Here is a 21,498-nt window from a genome sequence, read left to right as displayed (position 1 = left end):
GCTTAGCCAACAGCATTATGAATGAAGCGACAACTGCAGAACCAGCACAAGATATAAGAATGCTAGATTAATTTGCTCTGTTTAGGAAAATAAAGTATTACTCATAGCTGCTTTTTAGTTGCCATTTTTGTAAAATTCATGTGTAGTAAATGCCCTATGCTAATTAAAAAATGCAAAGCACTTAATAATAAATCTTTAATGTCAAAAAAACAAGGTAGTTAATTGCTATTAAAAATTAAGCAGTCAGTATTGTAAAAAGAAGGCAATTAGTATACTGCGAACAGTGAGATGTTTAGAATCACATCAACAATTTATGTGCTCTTTGCTCACAAATTGCTAAAGATTAGAAAATATTAAGGGTGTTCACGGATAATTACATGCAACTAAACCAAATGCACTGTAATCATCCTTATCTGGATAGCTAGTGCAACTTCAGAGAGCGTGAGTCATTAGAGGAGGTAAGGAAATCTTCAAAGTCCCCACCTGTAACTTGGTAGCATAGCATGCTAAGCAGGGAAAGATTGCAGAAACAGTAAAACCAGAAAGTGCTGTTTCAAAGACTGAAACACTTTTCTTCTCATGCTTCCTATATATATTTGTCCAATTTGTTTCCATAACTATGGGTCTATGGGTAAAGCAATCTAAGGCTCCAGGATGCAATCCTATACTTCTCATTCCTCAGTAAAACTAGCGCAGTGTTTGTCTTCTTTGTAAGTGACACAGGATCAAGCTTTTGCAAGTAAATCCTGAAAACAGCACTGACTAATCCGTGAGTACAATTCCCAGTCAGGGCAACCTGAGTTTTCACCTTTAACAGGTTAGTGAAGAACTGCATTTACTCAGCATGTCATCCAACTGATGCTGCAATACACAGAAGTAAGTGGTTTTCTTGGGCTCATATTTGACATAGACTATTAACTTGAAAATTTAATATGGTTGGCAGGTAGTATTTTTAGAGCAGTTTGCAACAGTTGTGCAGCTGTCCTTGTGGCTCCTAAAACAAATCTGGAAAGCAGGCCAACCACCTGTCTCTCCATACACGTGCTGCAGGTACAGTCACTGATTTTCTTCTTACAATTGTATCCTATAATTTTATTTTTTATTCCTTGGCAGATCACTCAGACTTCATTGTAGTGGTCGCCACAGTTATGGGGCAGATTTGCTGACTACAGTGAAGCTACAGGACTTGAGTCTTACATGACATAGCAATAGATTCCTATGGAATGCCCTTACAGAGACCAACAGGTATGTGGGGTGAAGGTGAGAGTTGGTAAGCCTCCAGCATTCCTCCTTGATGTGGTGTTAGCACAGGGTGGAGATCTGCACCCAGATCCAGGAGCTGGGAGTATTTCATATTTCTGACCCTGCTTCAGTAGCTCCTCTGAATGTTGCATCAGCTTGTTAGTTGTTGTGAAATGAAGGATATCTTTTATCAGAGCAGAGAACAGTTAGTGAATCCTCCTAGTTGTCATTGAACTATACAACTGCTTTATAGATGCTATCAGAATAAGCCAGCTTGCTAGATGGGATGAGTCATTTACTCCATGTTTAAAACAGTCAAACTATTGTTTCGGAGATTTATCTCCTAAGTTGTTTACCTATGGAAGACTTGCTAAGAACTTGGGTCTCTGAAGCAAAAACGATGCAGTATCTCTGCACTGCACTTTGGAACTGGTCTGCCTTGAACTAACAAATATACTGGAAGCTTGTTAGCCTTAATGCCGAGGATCATGTAAGCTTATAGGTAAGAAAATCTATTTGCTCTACACATTTAAACAAATAAAGAAAATAATGGAGTCAACACTATAACATTTAGAAACATCTGACACACAGACATCAAGTGAAACAGTTCCTGAAGACTGTATGAAATAAAGGGGCTAGACAGTTATTTGCTGAATAAGGTGGAAGTACTATAAACAAGTATTCCTGGATACTACTAGGAAAAGAGGATAAAAAAACAATGCAAGAACAAGAGAAAGACATGAGACACATAGAATGATGGTGTTTGGAGGTAGAGAAGTAACACTAAGAACTGAGAGATCTGGAGAGATGGTGCAGAAAATGTGTGAGGAAAAACTATACCAGAAGAGAAGTAGATTAAAAATTCATACAATAAAGGTCAAAAAAATTAAGCCTAAGGACCTTCCAGAAAAAGAGTTGGGGACACAGATTTGGGAAGTGAGTCACAGGAAGTGGTAAGTTACAATGGTAAAGAAATAGGGGATAGCTAATAAAAAATCTATTTTATTCCTCAGATAAAGCACTACAAATCAGGAGATGAGCGTGACTGAAGAAACAGTGTGATTAGCTATCTACGTTTGCAGTCTGTGCCATTACAAGTCAGGAGAACAGCCTCTATTTAGCTTTCCTCATTTCTCCCCATTTTCTTAAAAATTACCATTTAGAAAAAGGTGGAAGTGTGTGAATGCTGCAAAATTTACCTTGGCATATTACCACACTTGCATGCAGAAGCAAACTAGGTACTAAAATATCAGGACATTTGTATGGCTAATGTTGAACACCGCTTTCTGTGCCTCAGTGGTCTAGGGGTTCTTACTTCAGCTGCTCTCTTGTTTTGTTGTCCCAGCCCCTAAACACTTCTTAGTGTGATAAAGAACCAGACTAGTGCTGGACGTACACATAATTATTCCCCATGTGTAACATAGGTAACATTGTGTACATTTCTCAAGGAGAAAAAAGGTTAAGAAAAACCTGTATATTTAACCCAGGTTATCAACCAAACAATACTGTGTGCCTGGGAAAAAACAGTATTATTGTGCCATTTGATACTAAATGAAAAAGAGGATGCAGTGTAGCCTAGTTTACTTCTGCAAATCTGTTTCTTCCCCAGGTGTACGATGCATCTATATGTATGGCTTTTAGATAAAAGTAAATTTCAGGTGATGATTTTAAAACTTTATATTTTTAGGGACTGCCTCAGGAAGATATCAAGTATTTCTTGTAATATAATTGTAATGAAACAGAAAATTGTATATATAAACTGAGGGTAGTTATCTTTTAAAATAATTTAGCGTTAGTTTCCACAGCACAAACCTACAGTTGGCTTTAAGGTTTATCTTTTTTGGTTTTGGATGGGGTTGTTCTCCTGGTAGACATAAAGCAAGTTTTTTGTGTTGTTTACCATTCTCATTGCTATAGTTCATCAGCATGCCACAAAAGACAGTCAAGAGCTTCTCACTGGCTGGATCTGTTTTACTGCACAGCGACCTTATAAGGTCTACTACAATATGTGCACCACCTGCATGGTCAACTGCGTTCCTGCCCTCATCTGTAAAACAAAGAGTTACATTAAAAATAAATGAAACCAAAACCCACCCCAGAGCCCCAAACATCGCAGTAATCATACAAAGCCAACTTTTAAAACCGTGAAGTCATTTCTTCAGTGCTGTCAAATTCCTCTATTAAGACTCTTGAAGGCCAGCTTTTAGTGCAGCAGAGCTGGGAAAGTGAGAACACCTACAACAAAATGGATTAACCGCTTGGAACTAATACCTTTGTACAGATGTTTAGTTTGAAGCAGAGGCCCTGAAGCTGAAAAATAATGTTCCAGTGATGCATTGGATTTTGCCAGAGGAAAGTTCTGAACATTTGCAAAATAAAGTACATGTATCCTGCAGGCTTTGTGGACAAGCTAAATTACTCCTCCTCTTATGCAGATTTAGAAATTGAAATAAAGAACAATGTGCTCCCCTGCGCAAGGGGATATGGGGAAACAAATGGAAAAGCAGACCAGAGGTACCAGCTCCCAGTGACAAACTCACTGGCACACAGCGTGTCCTTCAGACTTCCGTACCTGGAATTTAATACCACTATCAGATTGTTTTTGTATGGCTGAAAGAAAACTCATTCTCATCTGCAATATGCTACAGAGTTCTGAAGTCTCATAAATAACACACCATAATCTTTGTATGGAACTCACTGTACAACAAATCCAATTTGATGTATCAGTGTATGAATAAAAGAAAAATTGTCCTTTATTACAGTAATCAAGTATACTGCTTCCTTTCTCAGCAGGCAATAAACAATAGTCAATAACCTTAATTGCATGGCTTCTAAAAGCAGAGATTTCCAAGTGAGTTACAATCAGAATCAACTGGAAAATCTGGATGAGAACTTACTACCCCTCAGCCCTCCATTTCTTAATGGTTCAACTGCAGAATCTCATCTTTCTTTTGCTATTCTGCACCCTCAACATCACTCTTCTCTCCCTGTAATGGAGATGCTTGGAGGTTTAGCTATTAAGTTTTCCCAATTCTGCAACATGTGCAGCACAAATACCAAGGACATCCCCATTTATAATGTGATCATCCACTAAAAATTGGACCAGAGCTCTTCAAAAACTGTCTAAATCTTTCAGTTCTTGTCAAAAGCATTTACAAGGGAATATTCATTAGAATGTAAGAGGTATATGAGGTATAGTGTTTTCATTTTATATATATAAAATCTATATATATTTAAATAAAGGGTTGTAACTATAGTTTTAAATATTTAAATACTCTCTAATATAAAGTATCTGGTATAGCATATATATACATACAGCTATATATATAAACTCTTCTATAGTTATAACCATATTATATATATATATATATATATATATACACACTCCTTTATAAATATTAATATATTTATATTATAATATTATAAATATATCCTTTATAAATAAAAACATTTTTATATATGTGCATAGGGACTTCGGATAATGTACTGAGTGGAGTTGGAGGGGGAAGGGAAATTCTTGGTGGATCGCAGCTGTTAAGTTTATTATCACTTATCACATAATAAGTGTTTTGCAGAGTATCCATGAAATTGGACATGTAGCAGGGGAAAAAAGTCATTGCCATGACAGTTTCCATGCCTGACCTGATCATGACGTTAGGGAACTGTGATTCGCTCCAGGTATGTATATTTCATTTTGATAAATCAAAAACTGGAATCTGTTTACAGTCAAACAAATTCAATATAAGGTCTGTGTCAAGGATGGAGTGTGGAAAAAAAAGGAGAAATACAAAAGCAGTAAAACTCTCACATCCTTGATGCAATGACAGACATGGGTACAATGCTGAAATGAAATACAGTTCCATATCATAATATAGTATGGCAGTGTAGTTATTCAAATTATGTGCTTATATTTATCACATCAGCAGAGGAAAAAAAAGAAACTCTGAATATTCCAGCTTACTTTACGTACAGCGTTTTTGATTGCAGATTTAATACGTGATTTTGTATTTGACTCACCTTTTTTGTGAGTCATAATAGGTGTGCAAAACAGAACTGAATCACTAATTCCTCATCAAATAGACTGACTGTGGTGTTCAAGTTACTATAATACAATTGAAACCATCCAGCTAAAACGATGATAAAATTAAGTTTGTGATAAAAATCAGTTGTCAAACTAGTTACATGTCTTAGTATGGAACTGCATATAAAATACTTTGGCAAAGGTATAGTCTAGTGAGTCTGGAAGGAAGAATAAAGAAAAAAAGAAAAAGACCATAAACCCATAAAAAACAGTTATAAGCCAAGTTCCTTACCTGGACAGAATTTGACACAACTCCATTGAAAATTACTGTGTGATAATAACTTAGAACAAAGGAAGATCTGAATATCCTTCTTGTTCCATTTTGTCAGAGAAGCTATATATCAAAACCAGCTATATCTATAACTTTTAGTACATGGTAGTCTCTCACTTCAATGTATGATACGTATTTTTATCCTCACCATGTTTTTATTATGTAGATAGATAATTAGCTCTTACTGTATCAACAGCAAAACTAAGGTGGAAAGATTTAGCAACAAATCTCATTCTGAGAAATTAGATATATATAGCATACTCCAAATGTAAGGTAAGACAGACTGCAGGATCCCTCCCAGGTAGGTGTCTGGATCTAAGTACCAACTTTGACATGACCACATAAAATGGTAGACTGAAGTAGAAGAGGTGCCTTAATTGAGTTTGTTTCTATATCTCTTTCATTGCTGCACCTCTTTCCCATGCTAGGCTCACCCTGTATTGCTGCTTTTCTGCCCAAGGCAGCTTGGTGAAGAGCAGACCTGGCTTGGTGCTGTAATTACAAACTCCTGGTGTTGCCTCCATATGCCCCAGAGGATTAACTCAGCTCATTAGTGGAGGGCCACAGAGTCCTGTAGCATGTGTAGGAGGAAAACTCAGAAGGTCCTGACTACTCACTCCAAGCTCAGGCTATGACACTCGGTTGCATCCCAGAGCAAAAAGCGTATTTCTGACTCAGAGTACTCCATGTGCTTATTATGGCCTCTCTTCTTCCTGCTCTGTTGCTAAGAAACAGATTTTCCACACAAGAATACTCACCGAACTCCAAATCATTTACAGTCAAAACAAGACCACGGCATGCTGCTGTGTCTTGTTCTCAGTCCAGCTATTACCTTGCAGTTCAGCAGCTCTATGAACTCCCACTCTCAGAATGCTTTCAGCCTCCCAGAAGCTGTGTTCAAGTTTATTCCTGTGACCTTTTTAAATAAACATTTGCTATGTTCCTATGAGACCAGCGTTTGAACACTTTAATGAGCATTCACATTTCTGCTTTAAAATGTTTCAGGAGAGCTCACAAAGTGCAATGATGTTGCGTTATTACTTTTTTTTTTTTTTAAGTAAACACAATACTGTTTAAAGATGCCAAAATGACAACAACCCAAGAGAGCAGAGGGATGGTTTTCTTCCTACAATGAAATGTGTAGTGAAAAAACAGCAAGACAAGGGGTTTTAAGTTGAAGGATGGAAGATTTTGGTTGGATATCAGGATATCAGGGGGAAGTTCTTTACTATGAGAGTGGTGAGGTGCTGGAACAGGCTGCTCAGAGAGGTTGTGGATGCCCCATCCCTGGAGGTGTTCAAGGCCAGTTTGGATCCAGGCCCTGGATAGCCTGCTCTAGTATTAGATGTGGAGGTTGGTGGCCCTGCCTGTGGTGGGGGGGTTGGAGCTTCATGATCCTTGAGGTCCCTTCCAACCTGGGCCATTCTGTGTGATTTATTATAGAAAAAAGTCACTATTTCTCCAGTGTCCTTTGGTCCAACACAATCATCTCTAAGAATGAATGCAGTCTCTTCTTCTATCCTTAATTACCCTCGGGAGTTTTGCTAAACATTTGAAGGAACAGGCAAATGTGACAGTATCACAGTGTCCCTCATGTTATGCTGAGGCAGTAGCCAGAGGCAAGCCACATTGAAATTCTCAATTGATTTCCAAAAAGCTATCTTGTTTTTTTCTGATTCCTCATCTGTCAGATAGAAGAAAAATCACCTGTTTCTAATTTCTGACAAAAGAACAAGGAGACTTTTGTTCTAGAGTGTAATGATTTCCACTCGTGAATTCTGCTAAAAAGCAAGGAAAACAAGCAGTATGAAAAAGCGACAGTAGCTCAGCCGAAGACAGGCAAAGGCCCTCCTGGCTCAGTGCAGCACTTCCCTTTGCCTTCCTTTCCATGTGTGATGCTCACAGCAGATTCATCTGCTGATTTTCTAACTCCACACAGCTCCAGAGTAATTGCACTACAGCCAAACAAATTACTCTAGGTTGACGAGAGCATAAGTCAGAACTAAATCCAGCCTATGCTTTTTACTTCATATAGTATAAAATAAATAATGGAATCCAATTATACAATAACTCATCAAACAGGTTTTCTACACTGGTAGGTGGGTATTTATAGCATCTCATGCTATTAACAGAATAAACCTGCACACATCAATTAACTTAGATTTAAATCTCTCAGCTTCATCTGGCCAAGAGCAAGGATCTGAGCAGACCAAAACCAAGTGCCAAGCAGAGACATTCTGCCGGATGCTGCTGAAAGGAGCTCAGCATGAAGCTGAGCTTGGCGTTGTGCAGGAGCAGTGCTGACAGCTGAAAGGATCTGTGATCCTCCAGCAAAGCAGTCAGAGAGGCAAATTCAAAGAGTGTGACCCACAGGAATTTGAAATAAAGCCAAGAGGCAAAAAGCAAAACTGATCAACCAACAAAACATCACAAAGCACATTTGTAAATCTTACTAGGCCCTGGGAAGAATAAAACTTTCTCAGAGCAGTGAGGAAACAAGTGGCCCTGGGAAAAGCTGTGGAGAGTCTTAGGTTTGGGGCTAGTGCTGTCCTTGCCCCACAGTTGCAGCTGTAGGAAGCAAGAAGTTCTGGACTTCTAAAGCAACTCCCAGGAGCAGTATTCGGCCTGGTGACTGTAGGAGATGCTTCAATTTCAAGGTATTCAGCTTGGGAAAGATCAGCAAAGTGTTTTGTTTTAGGAAATCTTTCACCTCCTTAGAAGAAGGCAGCTTGCTGATTTCACCTGAGGGCAACGAGGAACACATGGTGACCATAGAACAGCCCACACTCAGGAGACCAGGTGCTAGGATGTCATTGATAAATGAACCAGACACCATCTCAGGTAAGTAACTCCTTTGCAAGGAAGTGGGTACAGCTCTAGATATCCTACTCACATGCACCTACTCCTCAGGCTATTCTGCTGGCTGGACAACTAATGAAATGAGCAGCAGCCTCAGGATTAAGGGGAATGTCAGAATGCGAGTGAAACACTAAACTTTAAAGTCTGTGAATGAAATGCAGGAGGGGGAAAAGTAAAGAACTGGAAAAAGTCTGCTTTGTTTCTCAGTTACTTTTATAGTCTTGGTTCCTGTACTGACAGATCCATGTGTTCAAATAATCTTCCTGGAAAAAATAAGGAAGAGGAAAAAAAAAAACCAGCATTGCAGAAAATATACAGGACTCTTCATACCTGAATTCTTTAAAAGGTAAGAAAATCATTCTCATATATTCATTTTAAAGGCATGAAGAAGTTGCAATTATTAATTCACTTTGTTTACATGGGCTGCTTTTAAGTTTTGGCTTAAGTCTTAAGAATTCAGTCACTTGTTTCAGTAGGGTCAATATGTAGAATATAAGTTTGAAAAGAGTAATAGCCCTAGAAGGAGAACTCATGTTTTTGTCACCCTTCGAAGGGCTCTTTTCAGTGCTCTAGGAAGATTTATTCTGATTCCATTTTAGACAGCCATAAATTAAATTTATATTGTTTAATAGCTTCCTAAGAACATTCGTGACTAATTGCTGGTAAGTACTAAATATTACTGTGAAAGTATCTGTTGGCGTGCATATGGTATACTTGGTTTCTAGCTGATGCAATGCTTGTTCTGATGAGGCTTAGAAAAAATACTGCATTCTAAGGGACTCCTAGCTTAAAAAAATACAGCATATTTTTCTAAGATTCAGACATAGCTTAGAGGGGACAAGTCTAGAGATAACACAGTATTGCTGCACTATATGAAAATTGGAATTTGACATCTCTGTAAACAATCAGTTTTCAAGCAATGAGTTACAACCTCTGGTCTCAATTTCATGATACTGCATAATTAGTAGGTGGTATTTGCATTTGTTAGGATCTGGTACAAAGGAAAGTGAAAGACTGTGGTAAGATGCTGCCTCACTGCATGAATCAGGGTGACTTTCATAAAAATAATTAGCCATTAGTGTGCTATTATCAATACCAGTTGCATTTTAGGATTCTGCTGTTTCCCCATATGGTACTAAGAAAGGCTATGCCATTTTCTGAAGGAGAACAAACTTGATGTGTTTCTAGTATGTTTAATTTTTAAGTGTCTGGTTTTTAGCTTTAGATCCTAGAATGAATCTTGTCTCCTGAAAGATGTATGAAACTGTGCAGTTGAGTAGTTTCGTATTTGTTGTAAAAAGCCTTCCTCTTCCTTCTGCAAGAGGTCTGTACATACTTCTAGGATGGGTGGCCGAGTATAAAGAATATACAGTACCCAAGTTCTTTTTAACTTAAGAACTGGCACAGTGTTCATGGTCTAATGTTAAGGGCGGGATCAAGACAGATTTGGGTGTATGTGAGGGGCCATATGGGTGAAATACAGCAGGGGTCTTGCCATCAATACAGTATGACAAGGTTGATGGAAATGTATGACTTGGGAAATAAGAAAAGGATCCAGTGCTTAGCCTGCAGAAAAGGTAGAAGAGCATCTGGCAGAAAGCCCTTACAGAACAAGTTGGCATTTTAAATTTCACAACTACAAAGACAGGTCTTATGTTCTGACTAGCAAAGCTAAATTCTTAGGCATTGTCTTATAAGCAAAAAGTAACTTGTGGTTAAAAGGCATAAGTGGGCTAGGATTTCTCCAGCTAGTAATAAAATTCAGATAAAATTATGTTCCCGAGTGAGGTTACTGAATCCATTGTCTGGGCATACAGAAGTTCTAGTGACTGTATTTGTTATGGGCTGTAGATGTAGTGGGAGAGAAAACAGGTGGGAGAATGAAGAGATCACACCTCTACTTCTCTGCTTTGCACTTTCTGCTCTGACCAAGATTTGGGGAATGAGGTGTATGTGGCGTAACTAGATAAAGCATTTAGAACAGTTACAGGCTGTACAGGAACATGCGGTAATTTATCTGTTCTTAAACTGTAGGACAGCATGGAACAGTTTGCATAGTGTGATCACTCCTGAGTTAAAGTCTTTTTGGCTACCTCAATTGTTTCTTTCATCTGTGCTTATCAGAGGAAGGCTGGGAGACTGGAAGCCTCATCAGAACTAACAAAACATTCTTCTACTCTACTTTGCAGTTATATTTGCCCGTATTGCTGATGCTTAGTGACTCACATAAAACAGATCTCTTCACAACATAAATGCTTTAAAAAGGATGCTCTCATGGCTGCTTGGGATAAATTTGACCTATTTTTTTCTCTTTAATTGTTTATGAAATGCATTTAATTCTGTGTTTTGTTTTTTTCTTTTTTTTCTTCCCTTCTCAAGGAGTTTATTCAGCTTTATTTTAGGGGCCTAAAACTGAGGATCACCCAGGTGATAACACTATGTACATTACCCCAAACATAATGGAGAAGCGAATCCATCTCTAAATAACAGCTTCTATTTCATGTTTTCAGTAAGGAAATCTTTTGGTATGGTCTCTGGTCAGCAGGTGTATAATTCCCCTGTTTCTTTGTGAAAGGGTATTAAAACTGAGCATTTGGATTTAGCAATGAATACCTCTCCCATGGCAGCAGTGTTTCAGGAGTAACCATTCCTGAACTGATGTGGAAATGGCCTGGCCTTCATGCAGGAAATCTGAGAAACAGTGTCGTGTTCATTTTATCAGGAGAAAATTACTAGGGGATTGTCCTTCTCTGCATGGTTACTCTGCTGGGGCTTTCATCCTGCATTGTACAGATTTCCCTCCAAAACTTTATTAGCCCCTTTTGTCACTAAACAAGGTGCTATGTGATTGCTGAGATAAAATAGAGGATATCTGAGGCTTCCAATAAATAGAAATGTTGCTATGAGCTATTCAATATGGGTTTGATTTCAGACTTTTAGCCTAACACTGATTTAGGACCTTTAGAACGTTTTCCATTATTGCATGCTATAACTGTATGTGCTCTGAAAGTGAAGAAACAGTCACGTGTATGGTAAAATACAGTTCCTGAGGTATTTCAGGTTTCTATGACAGTTCTAGTTATCAGAAAAGTAACAGCTACTTTTGTCTCAGCTGAAAAGGAAAAGGCCATCTATATGTAATGCCTATGATTAGAAATACTGTCCTCCACATCTGTTGTTTGTTATATATTAAGTATCTTTGATAGGAAAAAGTAATTTATATAAAAATAAATAAGTCATAGATGAGAATATACCAAATTTTATGGTAATAAGCATATTTAAAATACTTGCATTTAATAAGATTCTAGGATAAATTAACTATAGATTTATTACACATTAGGATAACAACCAAAACAAAGCAGGATAGGGTGGATGTGATGAGTTCTGTGAATAGCCTCTTCCACTTAAACTGGAGATGCTAGTTGGATTTTTGTGGTATTTTCTTACTGCTTGTTCATAATTCTTATTTAAATGCACAGGGAGGGCTGTGACTGTCCTACAGGACTGCAGCAATACACAGCATACAGAACGCATCACTGTATACTGTAGGTTTTGTCTCCACAGAAGAGCAACACAAGGCATATAGTACAGCTTTTCTGTGCTGTGTAAGTAAAAGCAAGAAGCAGTCCACATTATCTGATACTTGAAAACCATTTTCATATTTGCTCTTTAGATTTCATGTAAAAATGCGGGCTGAGCAAGAATGACATGAGTAGTTACGTGGGTTTTACTAATGTGAAATAAACCATTGCAACCTAGGACTGACCTTTATATCACATATGACCCTGAAATAAAACTTAGTAAATGAAATGTTATAGAAAGCTCAACAGTTTCTTCTTGAAGTTTCCATAGGGCAGCAGGTGTTCAGTTGATTGGTCACCTTAGATAAAATCCTAAATGAAAGAATTAAGTATTATCATCCTGAAGCAGTAGCTGCCTGTAAATGAAAACGCCAGCATGGAAAATCTAATGAGCTTCTCTGAGATCAAAGACAAAGTAATTTCAAACAAGATAAAGTGCAAATTTCCAAAGTAGCTTGAAAAAAATCGTAAGAAAGATGCTACTGATAAGTCCGGTTTTGAAACAGACAGTAATTCAGAGCAGCAAAAACCTTTAGCTAATGCAAAATATACCGCAAAGAAAACTTCTTGCAATTTGAAAGAAAGCACTAAATCCAAAGATATTAAAGAGCTTATGCAATTCCATTTCACTTCCCATCTGCAGACATCTGTAGGCTTCTAATTACTTCATGGGAATACAGAGATTGCATTTTCAAAACACGGCAACCGCTGGTTTGTTTTTCAAATCATGCGTCCACACAATTTGCTAATGTGTGGTAATTCAAAATGTATTTTGACCACAAAAATACCTAAAAGCCGTCACCAATCCCCAAGTCCTGACTATGGAAATTAACCACATGTAATCTAGGTGCAATTGATTGGCCACTTAAGATCAGAAGCATAGTTGAAGCTTCCCTTTCAGCCACAAGTGTGGCTCTGCAAAGCCCTGAGACTGGCAAGATATGAATATTCCCTTCTCAATCTGACGTTTCCCCTGTGAGACTTTGAGAATAATTAGCCACTCAGATCATTGCATACATAGCACCTGCTCACTGGAAAGCTAGTTCCTTATGTTTAAAACAAATAAAGCCCTGAAGCCCATAAATCTTTTCTGATCTTATATCCAGTTGTATCATGATATCATAGCAGTTTTTTGATTCTTAGTGTCACAAAGGCATAGTGCAAGCACGATGTACAATTATCCTGTAAAATCAGAATAGTTGTATAGTAAATAAAAATCTAGAAAGGTGGAAATTGAATGCCAGTAGACAACATTAAATTCCCTCAACGTTTCCCTCCCTCTACCAACACCATCTACAAAATTCAGCGTATTTCAACACTTACGGCTATCGTAGCATATATTGCCCAGGGCACGTCCTGTTTGCAGCAATACTTCCTGATCTTTGCAGTTTAACATCTGCACCAAAGGAGGGATCAACCCAGCATCCACACACGGGTTCCGCATAAATTCTGCAAATAATGAAATAGCTGTTAAAGAAAGCCTGCTGTTTTCAGTTCCTTCCATTCTAATTACCCTGGCATTGCAATGGGGCCTTTTGTAAGAGTACAAGCATGCAAATGAAAGTTTGCATGCAAGTTTCTAAAGAACATCAGGATTTGGGCATATGTTGTTTCCATTATTTGTTAATTTAGAAGGAATTGAGAATATTTAATTGACTACCATGGAAACTAATTTACCAGAGCTTAGTCTGAGTGTTGTTTTTAGAAATGCTGAAAAGAACAATGAATCCACATCCTTTTATTCCACTCAAACTAAACAGAAATTAAACTACTGATTGACATAAGAGATGACTCAAACTATCCAATAGAAGCAGCATTTTTTACCTTTTATGCCCATAGAACTCCCACAAAGCTTAGAAAAAAATGCAATTAAATAAAGCTAAGTAAAAGGCTCTTTATTTTGAAGGTAAGGAATAAGAAATACAAGAGGGGTTTATGTGAACCTTCCTTCTTGGGAAGAAAAGTAAAGGACCCGTTACTGGGTAGCTTCTTGTATTTCTGTCCTTTCCTGTCATGTTCCTCAGTGGCAGGGAACCAAAGAATTTTCTTCAATCTGTGCAAGTCACAGGTAAACAGTTATGCTGAAATAATCTGGATAGTGGTCTCCAAGAAGATCTATAGTTAGGCAGGCACTGTGCTGTTCTTTTTACAGGGGAAGTTTTCAGAGGCAGCCACTCAGACACTGGTGCAAACTGAGTAGTTTACTTTGAGGCGCCAGGAGAGATGTAGCACTGTAGTAGGCAAAAGATCAATACATTTTTGATTTGTTGTGAATTGCAAATTACCTCTTCTTGATCCTGGACAATCTTGGTTCTTTCACAACCAGTTTACTTTTGTGTTGCTTAGTCATATATAATGAATGAAGTAGGATGTACAATCCTTACACAAAGAGATAAGAAAGCTGTTCTGACTTTGGATCAACAGAATCCCAAAAGCCCAAACCTCAAAGAATTCATAAATGTACAGAACATTTTAGATATTTTCTTTGTTGTACCTATTAAAGCATACTTTGATGTTTCTTAACTACAGGAATTTGTACCTTTTGTAGCTAATAGTGTAGTATTGTTTTAGCTAAATAAGTAATTGTCATGGAGACAACAAATCCTGTGCTGATACACGTGGGTATATCACCAAGCAGGTGAAGAAACATCTTTATATTTGCGCAGGTCTAACAGAAGATGGTAGTCAGCCAAATTGACCCTCTCCCCTAAAACACGGAACTTTGAAAAACTGTAGACAGATACTGCACGGTGATAAATGAGATGGCCTAAATGTTGATAGTATCACTTATCATTACCAGATTCGATGTCCTTGTAACTTTTCATCTATTTATTTCCTATCACTCACTTTCTTATCTATCTCAATGTTTATTTACTTAACTTATTACTTTCTCCCCTCTGTCTTCTCTGTCTCCTTGACTTCTTCCTCTCTTAATTGCCAATGAAGGCTCTTCTCCATCCCTCAGCTTCTCCCTGCATCGTTTTCTTTTATACTCACTACTTTATCATAGTCTCTATGTCATCAATCATATAATTTTTTAACTGTGAGAAGAAATAGCAACTTGTTCTACCTTTAGAAGATCTAGAGGTCTCAGTCTGTGCTGCTGCTTAGGGTCCTGCTTGAGCAGTGTGAAGGGGTAAGAAACCCTTTCTCTGCATTCCCTCGATTTGGAGTGAACAGAAGCTTTCAGCCTCGCATTCAGAAAAAAAATACATAGGCAATATGCTGAGGAAGCTTATATTTATCAAGGTCATGTAAAGATATGAAGTAAAAGAAGTGGTGCCTCTGTTGCTGTCTCACAGCAGTAGTAAAACTGCAAATATATTTGCACAGAAGTAATTTATGAAAAAGAATGTAACCAAGAGCAGTCATTTAGGTTTCCCCTAACCTGGAGGGAAAATGAAGGAAATCTTATGAAGGAAACGCTGAAGAATCACTTAAAGAGTTAGGAACAGAATCACTGAAGGATAGAGTAACATAAACCAATGGAGGACAAGTCTTTAAAAGAGGGATTTAATTGTTTTGTGCTATTACAGACTGTGAAGATGGTTTTCTTATTTCTAAGCCTGGCAAAGAAGACCTCAGAAAAAGGATTTAAAAGCTGGGGGGAGAAACTCCAGGTAGCAAATGCATCTGAGCCTTTGGTGAGCTCACACCCAAAAGCCAAATGACTGTAGGTGGTCATTTATATGTATACACTACTGCTGTAACTGCGCGCTACGTGTAACAGTATTATGCACAAATTATGCACATCTTTTCTTCTTTGTACATTTCGTAAATGATGTGCTATTTCTGTCCAATAATATATACTGCTGATTATCTTAAAAACTAAGCAGCATGAAAGTAAGGACTAAAAATATTCCAGCAGCCAAATGCTGTTTTGATTGTACTGAGAAACAAAATTTGACACAACAAAAACAAAAAGTGAGAAGGAGAGAGATGAAAGATGTCTAATCTACCAAATGAAAACATAAATGAAGTAAAACATACTGACAAGTGAGGTGAAAAACTGAAGATGTTCCAGCAGAAAAGTTCTTGTAGAAAACCTCACCATTTCTGGCTACTTCTGCTATGATGTTAGCTACTTTTGCTGTGCAGGAAGACTGTGGCATCAACAGACTTGCGAACACCTGAAGAACTCCACTTTTCTGGATTTTTTCACTTGTCTCCATATCTGAAAAACAAATCAGACAATAATGACTTGAGCATCAGCTTGCTTGGAGGAGGAAAAGGAAGAAAAAGACTGTAAATCTCCTCAAATGCAATTCTCAAAGTTATTGTTTTCTTGTACACAAGAAGCAGACATACTTCAACGATCACATTTGCTTTGTATGATGGGCTAATAGAACTTTATACTTTGCCATTCAGAATCAATTAATCTTTATAACATGACTGCTTATAAGTAAATGTACAAACACACTCGTGCATGCACTGAGCCATGACTGGAGAGAGAGGGAGAAAGATTAAAGACCATGGAGTGATATGATATGCGGCAGCCTGAAGTATTGTGTAAAAATGAAGGAATGGTGCTCTGAAATGTATAATTATGGAAAACATTCAAAGAATGATGGCTCAGTGTAATGCAGCACAGGAATCAGAAACTGGAGAAGAAGGACAGCTAAGCAGATCCCAGTCTAGACCTCACTTATATTCAGTATGTACATCTTCTGCATTACTTTGCTAGGCTATGGTAGCTCCAACACAGTCCCAATACAAGGGAAATGGAAAAGTAACACTCAGATTGTGGATTTCAGAACAAATAGTTTCCTCTTTCTGCCTGTTCTACAGAAGTAATTGTTCAGGTGCTCCATAGCAAAGGCCCCACATAGCATTGCTAGCCTGCAGCTCAGTACAAACTGTAAATGAACATTGATTCACTGTGGTTAAAAATCAGGTACTGGATACTAAAACCTATCTTGCAAATGCTTTCAAATAGTTTGCGGTTTTGAGTTGGATGTTAGTGTGATAAATTACTAGATGGCAGCAACCACTTCAGAATGCAGCATAGAAGACCAGGGGGTCACCTAGAGTAGCAATTTGCAATCATTTCTTAGCTGTGCTTCACCTGCAAATAGTTAACAGCACATCATTGGGCTCACCATCTCCTCTGCCCTCCTCTGCCCTCCTGTTTCTGTTCTCTGCACTGCCATTGCCTTTTGTCCTCCAAGACAACCCATGCTTTGAGTGCAGGAGAGCTGCTTGGGCTCACCCTGGCAAAGATCACTCTCGTTGGCTCAGTGGCTTGCATACAGTACATATGTGCTTCACTGGCCAGGAGCCAGAGATGTCTAAATAATGGAATATGGATTAGAGAGGGAGAATTCAAGTCTGGCTTGCAATTCTGCCTGAGTTCTGTATTTATTGTATTCTCTTGGGCTATGATCTCTGGCTAGGACCACCCAGCTATGATATGGTAATGACCTCTGATTACCAACAGATTCAGTATAAAGCAAAGACTGAGTAATTTCAACATATGCATAATATACTAGTTATCACTGATCTGTTTGCAATCTAATTAACAGTGATTTTTAAACATGCATTGAGAACTCGTCTCAGATGACCCACTGTAAAAGAACTTCTGACTAATATGGAAGCTTTTTCAGGCTTTGACATTCATGTACACATTGTTAGGTATGTTCTCCCATGGATATGTAAGAATGAAGCGAAAGTTTGTATTCAGAGAAATTGTGTCAAGATTACAGACTGTTCCAGACAGTCTACCAAACAAGAGATGATTCTCCCTTGAGTTCAAAATTGAAAGGACAGAAATGTAGTTATCTGTGAGCGCATGTGAATTTAACCACAGTTAGTGGGCAGGAGACATTAATGCATTTTTCTCTACCATGCTGCTCAGACATACAGTATTATTTTATGAACTGTAGTTTGATGGACTTATTACTGTGCAAAATATAAATGACACAACTGGAACAAAATATTTCCTGCAAGAAATGGGAAAATAAAACAAAGTGTTTCTCCAGGCCAGGTGTGTGTAGCAGATCCAGCATCCCACTGGTTCTGGCTGAGCACCAAAATTTTACTAGTTACAAACTGCTGAAATATAGTAATTTATTTCTTATTAAAGACCGTTTAAGTATAGAAACTCTGCCTGTTTTTGGAGGGCTTTAGAAATACTTGCAGAAGGAAGGGTATTTTAATTGGAACAAGCTGCCTTTTATATAAACTTTACACTGCTTTGTTATATTTAGCTTTTTTTGCTCAATAATTTTTGTATTTTTCTTAAAGAAGGAGGACTTAATGACAACATGCCCTGTGGAAACTAGGACATCCAAATGATCTTCAGCAATCGTTTCACTTGACTGAGGAGCCTACTGCACATTTGCATTTCAGGTACTGTTCAAATATGTGTCTGTAGAAGAAAATAACAAATTGGAGGTTTTAAGATGGGGGCTTGGCAAGAATTGGAAATGGCCTTAGCACAGGAATCCCCGAATTCTTCCCTTTATTCTCTTCATGGGCTAGAGAAGGCCTGCTTTCCTGTTTCTTGTGAATGCAAGAAAGAGGTAATATCTGCAAAAGATGCATATCTGCTGCATGCTAGTTTCATTCTTGGCTTCCTAGTAAATCATTTGAGGCTGTAATATTTTGGAATCTTATTTCAGGTGTTATCTTTTGAGTTGTTTCAATGTATTGTCAGCTGTAGAGACACGTAAAATCAAACTTTTCTACAGGAGCAAGTGAGATCTAGACAAAACCTTCATCATGTAATCTCCTTTTATGCTTTCTGTAATAGTGAAAAAGGGAGTTATAGCCAACGTTAATGATGTATTAACAAGCTGCCATTCTAACTCCTTCAGCAGAACTACACTTCTTGGCAAATTTGTTCAATTTCTGTGCTAAGGAAACCTGATGACCTAGGCTGCCTGATATTAGGGTGCTGCACCTCAAAAAATCCTTCTGCTATAAATACACATACAGATTCCATCTGCTTTCCTTTAAAGCCTGCACTCACAACCCACCCACAGAGTAACTACTGCTCTTATCTTGAAGGAAAGGAACTGTAGGGCTATGATAATGCTACTTTAGAAATAGTCTTTTTGCACACAATAAAGTATAGCGCTGTGCGATGGCAGCATAATTGGGGGAAAAACCCCTAAGGTCAAACCTGCAGCTTTGGATGTCTCTTTCTATCATTGGATTTCAAGATGAAGAATATGTTAGATCACACAGTGCCAAAATCTTATTAATGTCATAACAGTGTGATTAAAATGTCAATATCTTTGCTTTTCATGGTTTTTGCAGTGCCTGAAGTCAGAATAATAAAGGGTGTGAGCAGGAAATTCTTTAATGCCATAGATCAGAGCTGGAAAGCTGAGCACCGGGGCTATCAGAGTGCTTAATTAAGTAGCAGAAATCATTACAGGAAAAAAATCCAATTAGATTGTATGCTCTCTCCTCTCGGCTCTATTTCCTGTTAAATTTTGACTCCTCTCTGTCTCACTCTTTTCTCATCTCTGCATCATTTTCTTCATCTACAAGTGAAAGAAAAGGCAGGGAGCAGGAAGGGAAAGGCTTATCTGTCACAAATACTGCTACTTCATACTCACTAGCAGCAGAAAAATATTGGTGTATAGTTGCTTTGAATGATGAGTTTAAGCTGTACTACTACTTTTTTTTTTTTTTTTTTTTTTTTTTGGTGCATACAATTTTCCCTCCCAGCAGAAAAAAGTATAAAATAACCCAGTATTAGTGAAGTCTATCACAGCATCAATTCTTGTGTTGTGGAGCTTTACATGAGAAAAGAACTGTAAATGAGCAGCTCCATCAGTGTCCTTTTTATTAAGCCAACCCTGTTTGCAGTGTACTCTTGAAAAATGCATGTATTTCTGGCTGAAGAGATTTTGTAAACCTCCAGAAACCACTGTAGAAAATTACCGTGGCTTTATAAAGTCCCTCCCATGTGTGCTCCCATCAGAAAGAGGAGGATGAACATATGAATAGATAATGATGAGCCACATACGTAATGGGAAAGGAAGCTTTCATCGGCTCTCTCACAAGGCAGAACAGAGGGAGCAAGGGATGTATTTCTAACTGGTACATTCTCTATCCATCACAGTAGAAAGAAAAAAGCTTCATGTGACCAAGAGCAGGTATTGATGCTCACATGGTATACTGCCTTCCTGTCTCTCTGTAGCCCTCCTGCTGTTTTTTTCCATACCACAAAATAGAGATCTTGGTCTAACTAAATGAGCACAAAAAGTAGACTGTGAAGAACCTCTGGAAAACAAATGATATGACCTTCTGCAACAAAGTATACGTCACAGAGAAAGGAGCCAAAAAGACCATTCCAATTCAATAATTTTTTTACAGAAAAAAGAATACATGTAATAAAATGCATAAATACATCTTCTGTTGGCAGCTCCTCCTCATAAATATAATCTGCTTGCTCACACATCCTTCAAATTAGGCCCCTATGAGGAAGGGAGGATTCTCCCTCAGCTGTGTGAACACTTTTATCATGGTGTTTGCTCTGTTCTGTCTACAGCAGTGGCAATAGGAGAACTTCAGCTCTTATTTTTAATGAAGAGAGACGGAGATAGTGCACAGATGTTGGTAATTAAAATCTCAGCTCTAACAAGGAAGGAAGGACAGATGGAGAGACAGATTCACCAACCAGCTAGCTGCATGATTCCTGCTGATTAAATTCTCCAAGAGCAGTATCCAAAGAATGAAAGTGAATTGCAAGATGAGATCCACGCCTTGAGCAGCCTGTTGCAGGTACCAATGAAGTAAGTTAATAAACACACACGCCAGCTTCGCCTTCCATGAAGAAACAAGCACATTAAGACTTCCATGGGTGCTTCACAGCACAAGACAGAATATTAAAATTAAGCAGCTAGGATTCTCTTATCCTGAACTGGATCTAGTTTAGCACCCAGACATGTGATTTGGTGGATTTATTTGAGCTCTTAATTCTCCCCATCCACCTTTCTGAAGGAAGTAACCACTTTACTAGGTCAGTTGCTTAAATAGTTTGATAATTAGTGCCTTAGTTACCTTCTTCATTTTCTGGCATCTTAATACAAATGCCATCCATGAGTGATTCTGTGTTTTGTACTCAGCCTGTGTGGACATTTTAATCTGCTTTCTTTACTACTTATATTTATTACAGGACCTTGGGTAAAACCTTAAGTACCCTCATGCTTTAGTTTTTCAGTCTGTATAACAAAAATATGAGGCCCATAGTGTACAAATCCTTTTTCCACATTTAGTTTAGTTCAAAAATGAAATCAGATTTGAAAGCTGTCTGTTTTATATGCAGGAAATGTTTCATATTCCTTTAAAGCAATCTCTTAGGAGTGTTCTCAAATGAGATCAAATGCCTTAAGAAAAATTCTCCCCAGTGCTTACTGGGCACTTGCCTACACAGAAAGGTTTTTTTTTTTCTTAGCCACTGATGTTACAAAAAAGTTTTGTTGCCAAAGCAGCTTAAGGAAAAGCTTAAT

The 21,498-nt window shown here is 38.0% G+C and overlaps 1 protein-coding gene and 1 long non-coding RNA gene across 7 annotated transcripts in view; one reads left to right on the top strand and one right to left on the bottom strand.

The window, feature by feature from the left end:
* Window positions 1–21,498, bottom strand: part of RAP1GDS1 (Rap1 GTPase-GDP dissociation stimulator 1) — an 81,094-nt gene that overhangs the window by 20,777 nt on the left and 38,819 nt on the right. For 3 of the 6 annotated variants that reach the window (XM_015862105.2, XM_015862106.2, XM_032444550.1), the window contains exons 3-5: window positions 16,086–16,208; window positions 13,358–13,483; window positions 3,143–3,289 (exon numbers count right to left, since the gene is read on the bottom strand). In XM_015862105.2, coding sequence (XP_015717591.1) covers window positions 3,143–3,289; window positions 13,358–13,483; window positions 16,086–16,208 — 396 coding nt within the window. Of the gene's footprint in view, window positions 1–3,142; window positions 3,290–13,357; window positions 13,484–16,024; window positions 16,209–21,498 lie in introns of those variants that run through there. The other 3 variants (XM_015862108.2, XM_015862109.2, XM_032444552.1) reach the window with 3 other exon arrangements.
* Window positions 6,678–21,438, top strand: LOC107313663. The gene is made up of 3 exons (XR_001555123.2): window positions 6,678–8,799; window positions 18,278–18,382; window positions 20,538–21,438. It is a non-coding gene; the product is annotated as an uncharacterized LOC107313663 (long non-coding RNA).

Source organism: Coturnix japonica, chromosome 4 (genome assembly GCF_001577835.2).
Source record: "Coturnix japonica isolate 7356 chromosome 4, Coturnix japonica 2.1, whole genome shotgun sequence".
In the NCBI taxonomy this organism is placed as follows: domain Eukaryota; kingdom Metazoa; phylum Chordata; class Aves; order Galliformes; family Phasianidae; genus Coturnix; species Coturnix japonica.
Note: the sequence above shows the minus strand (reverse complement) of the source record. Positions and strands in the feature narration are given on the sequence as shown.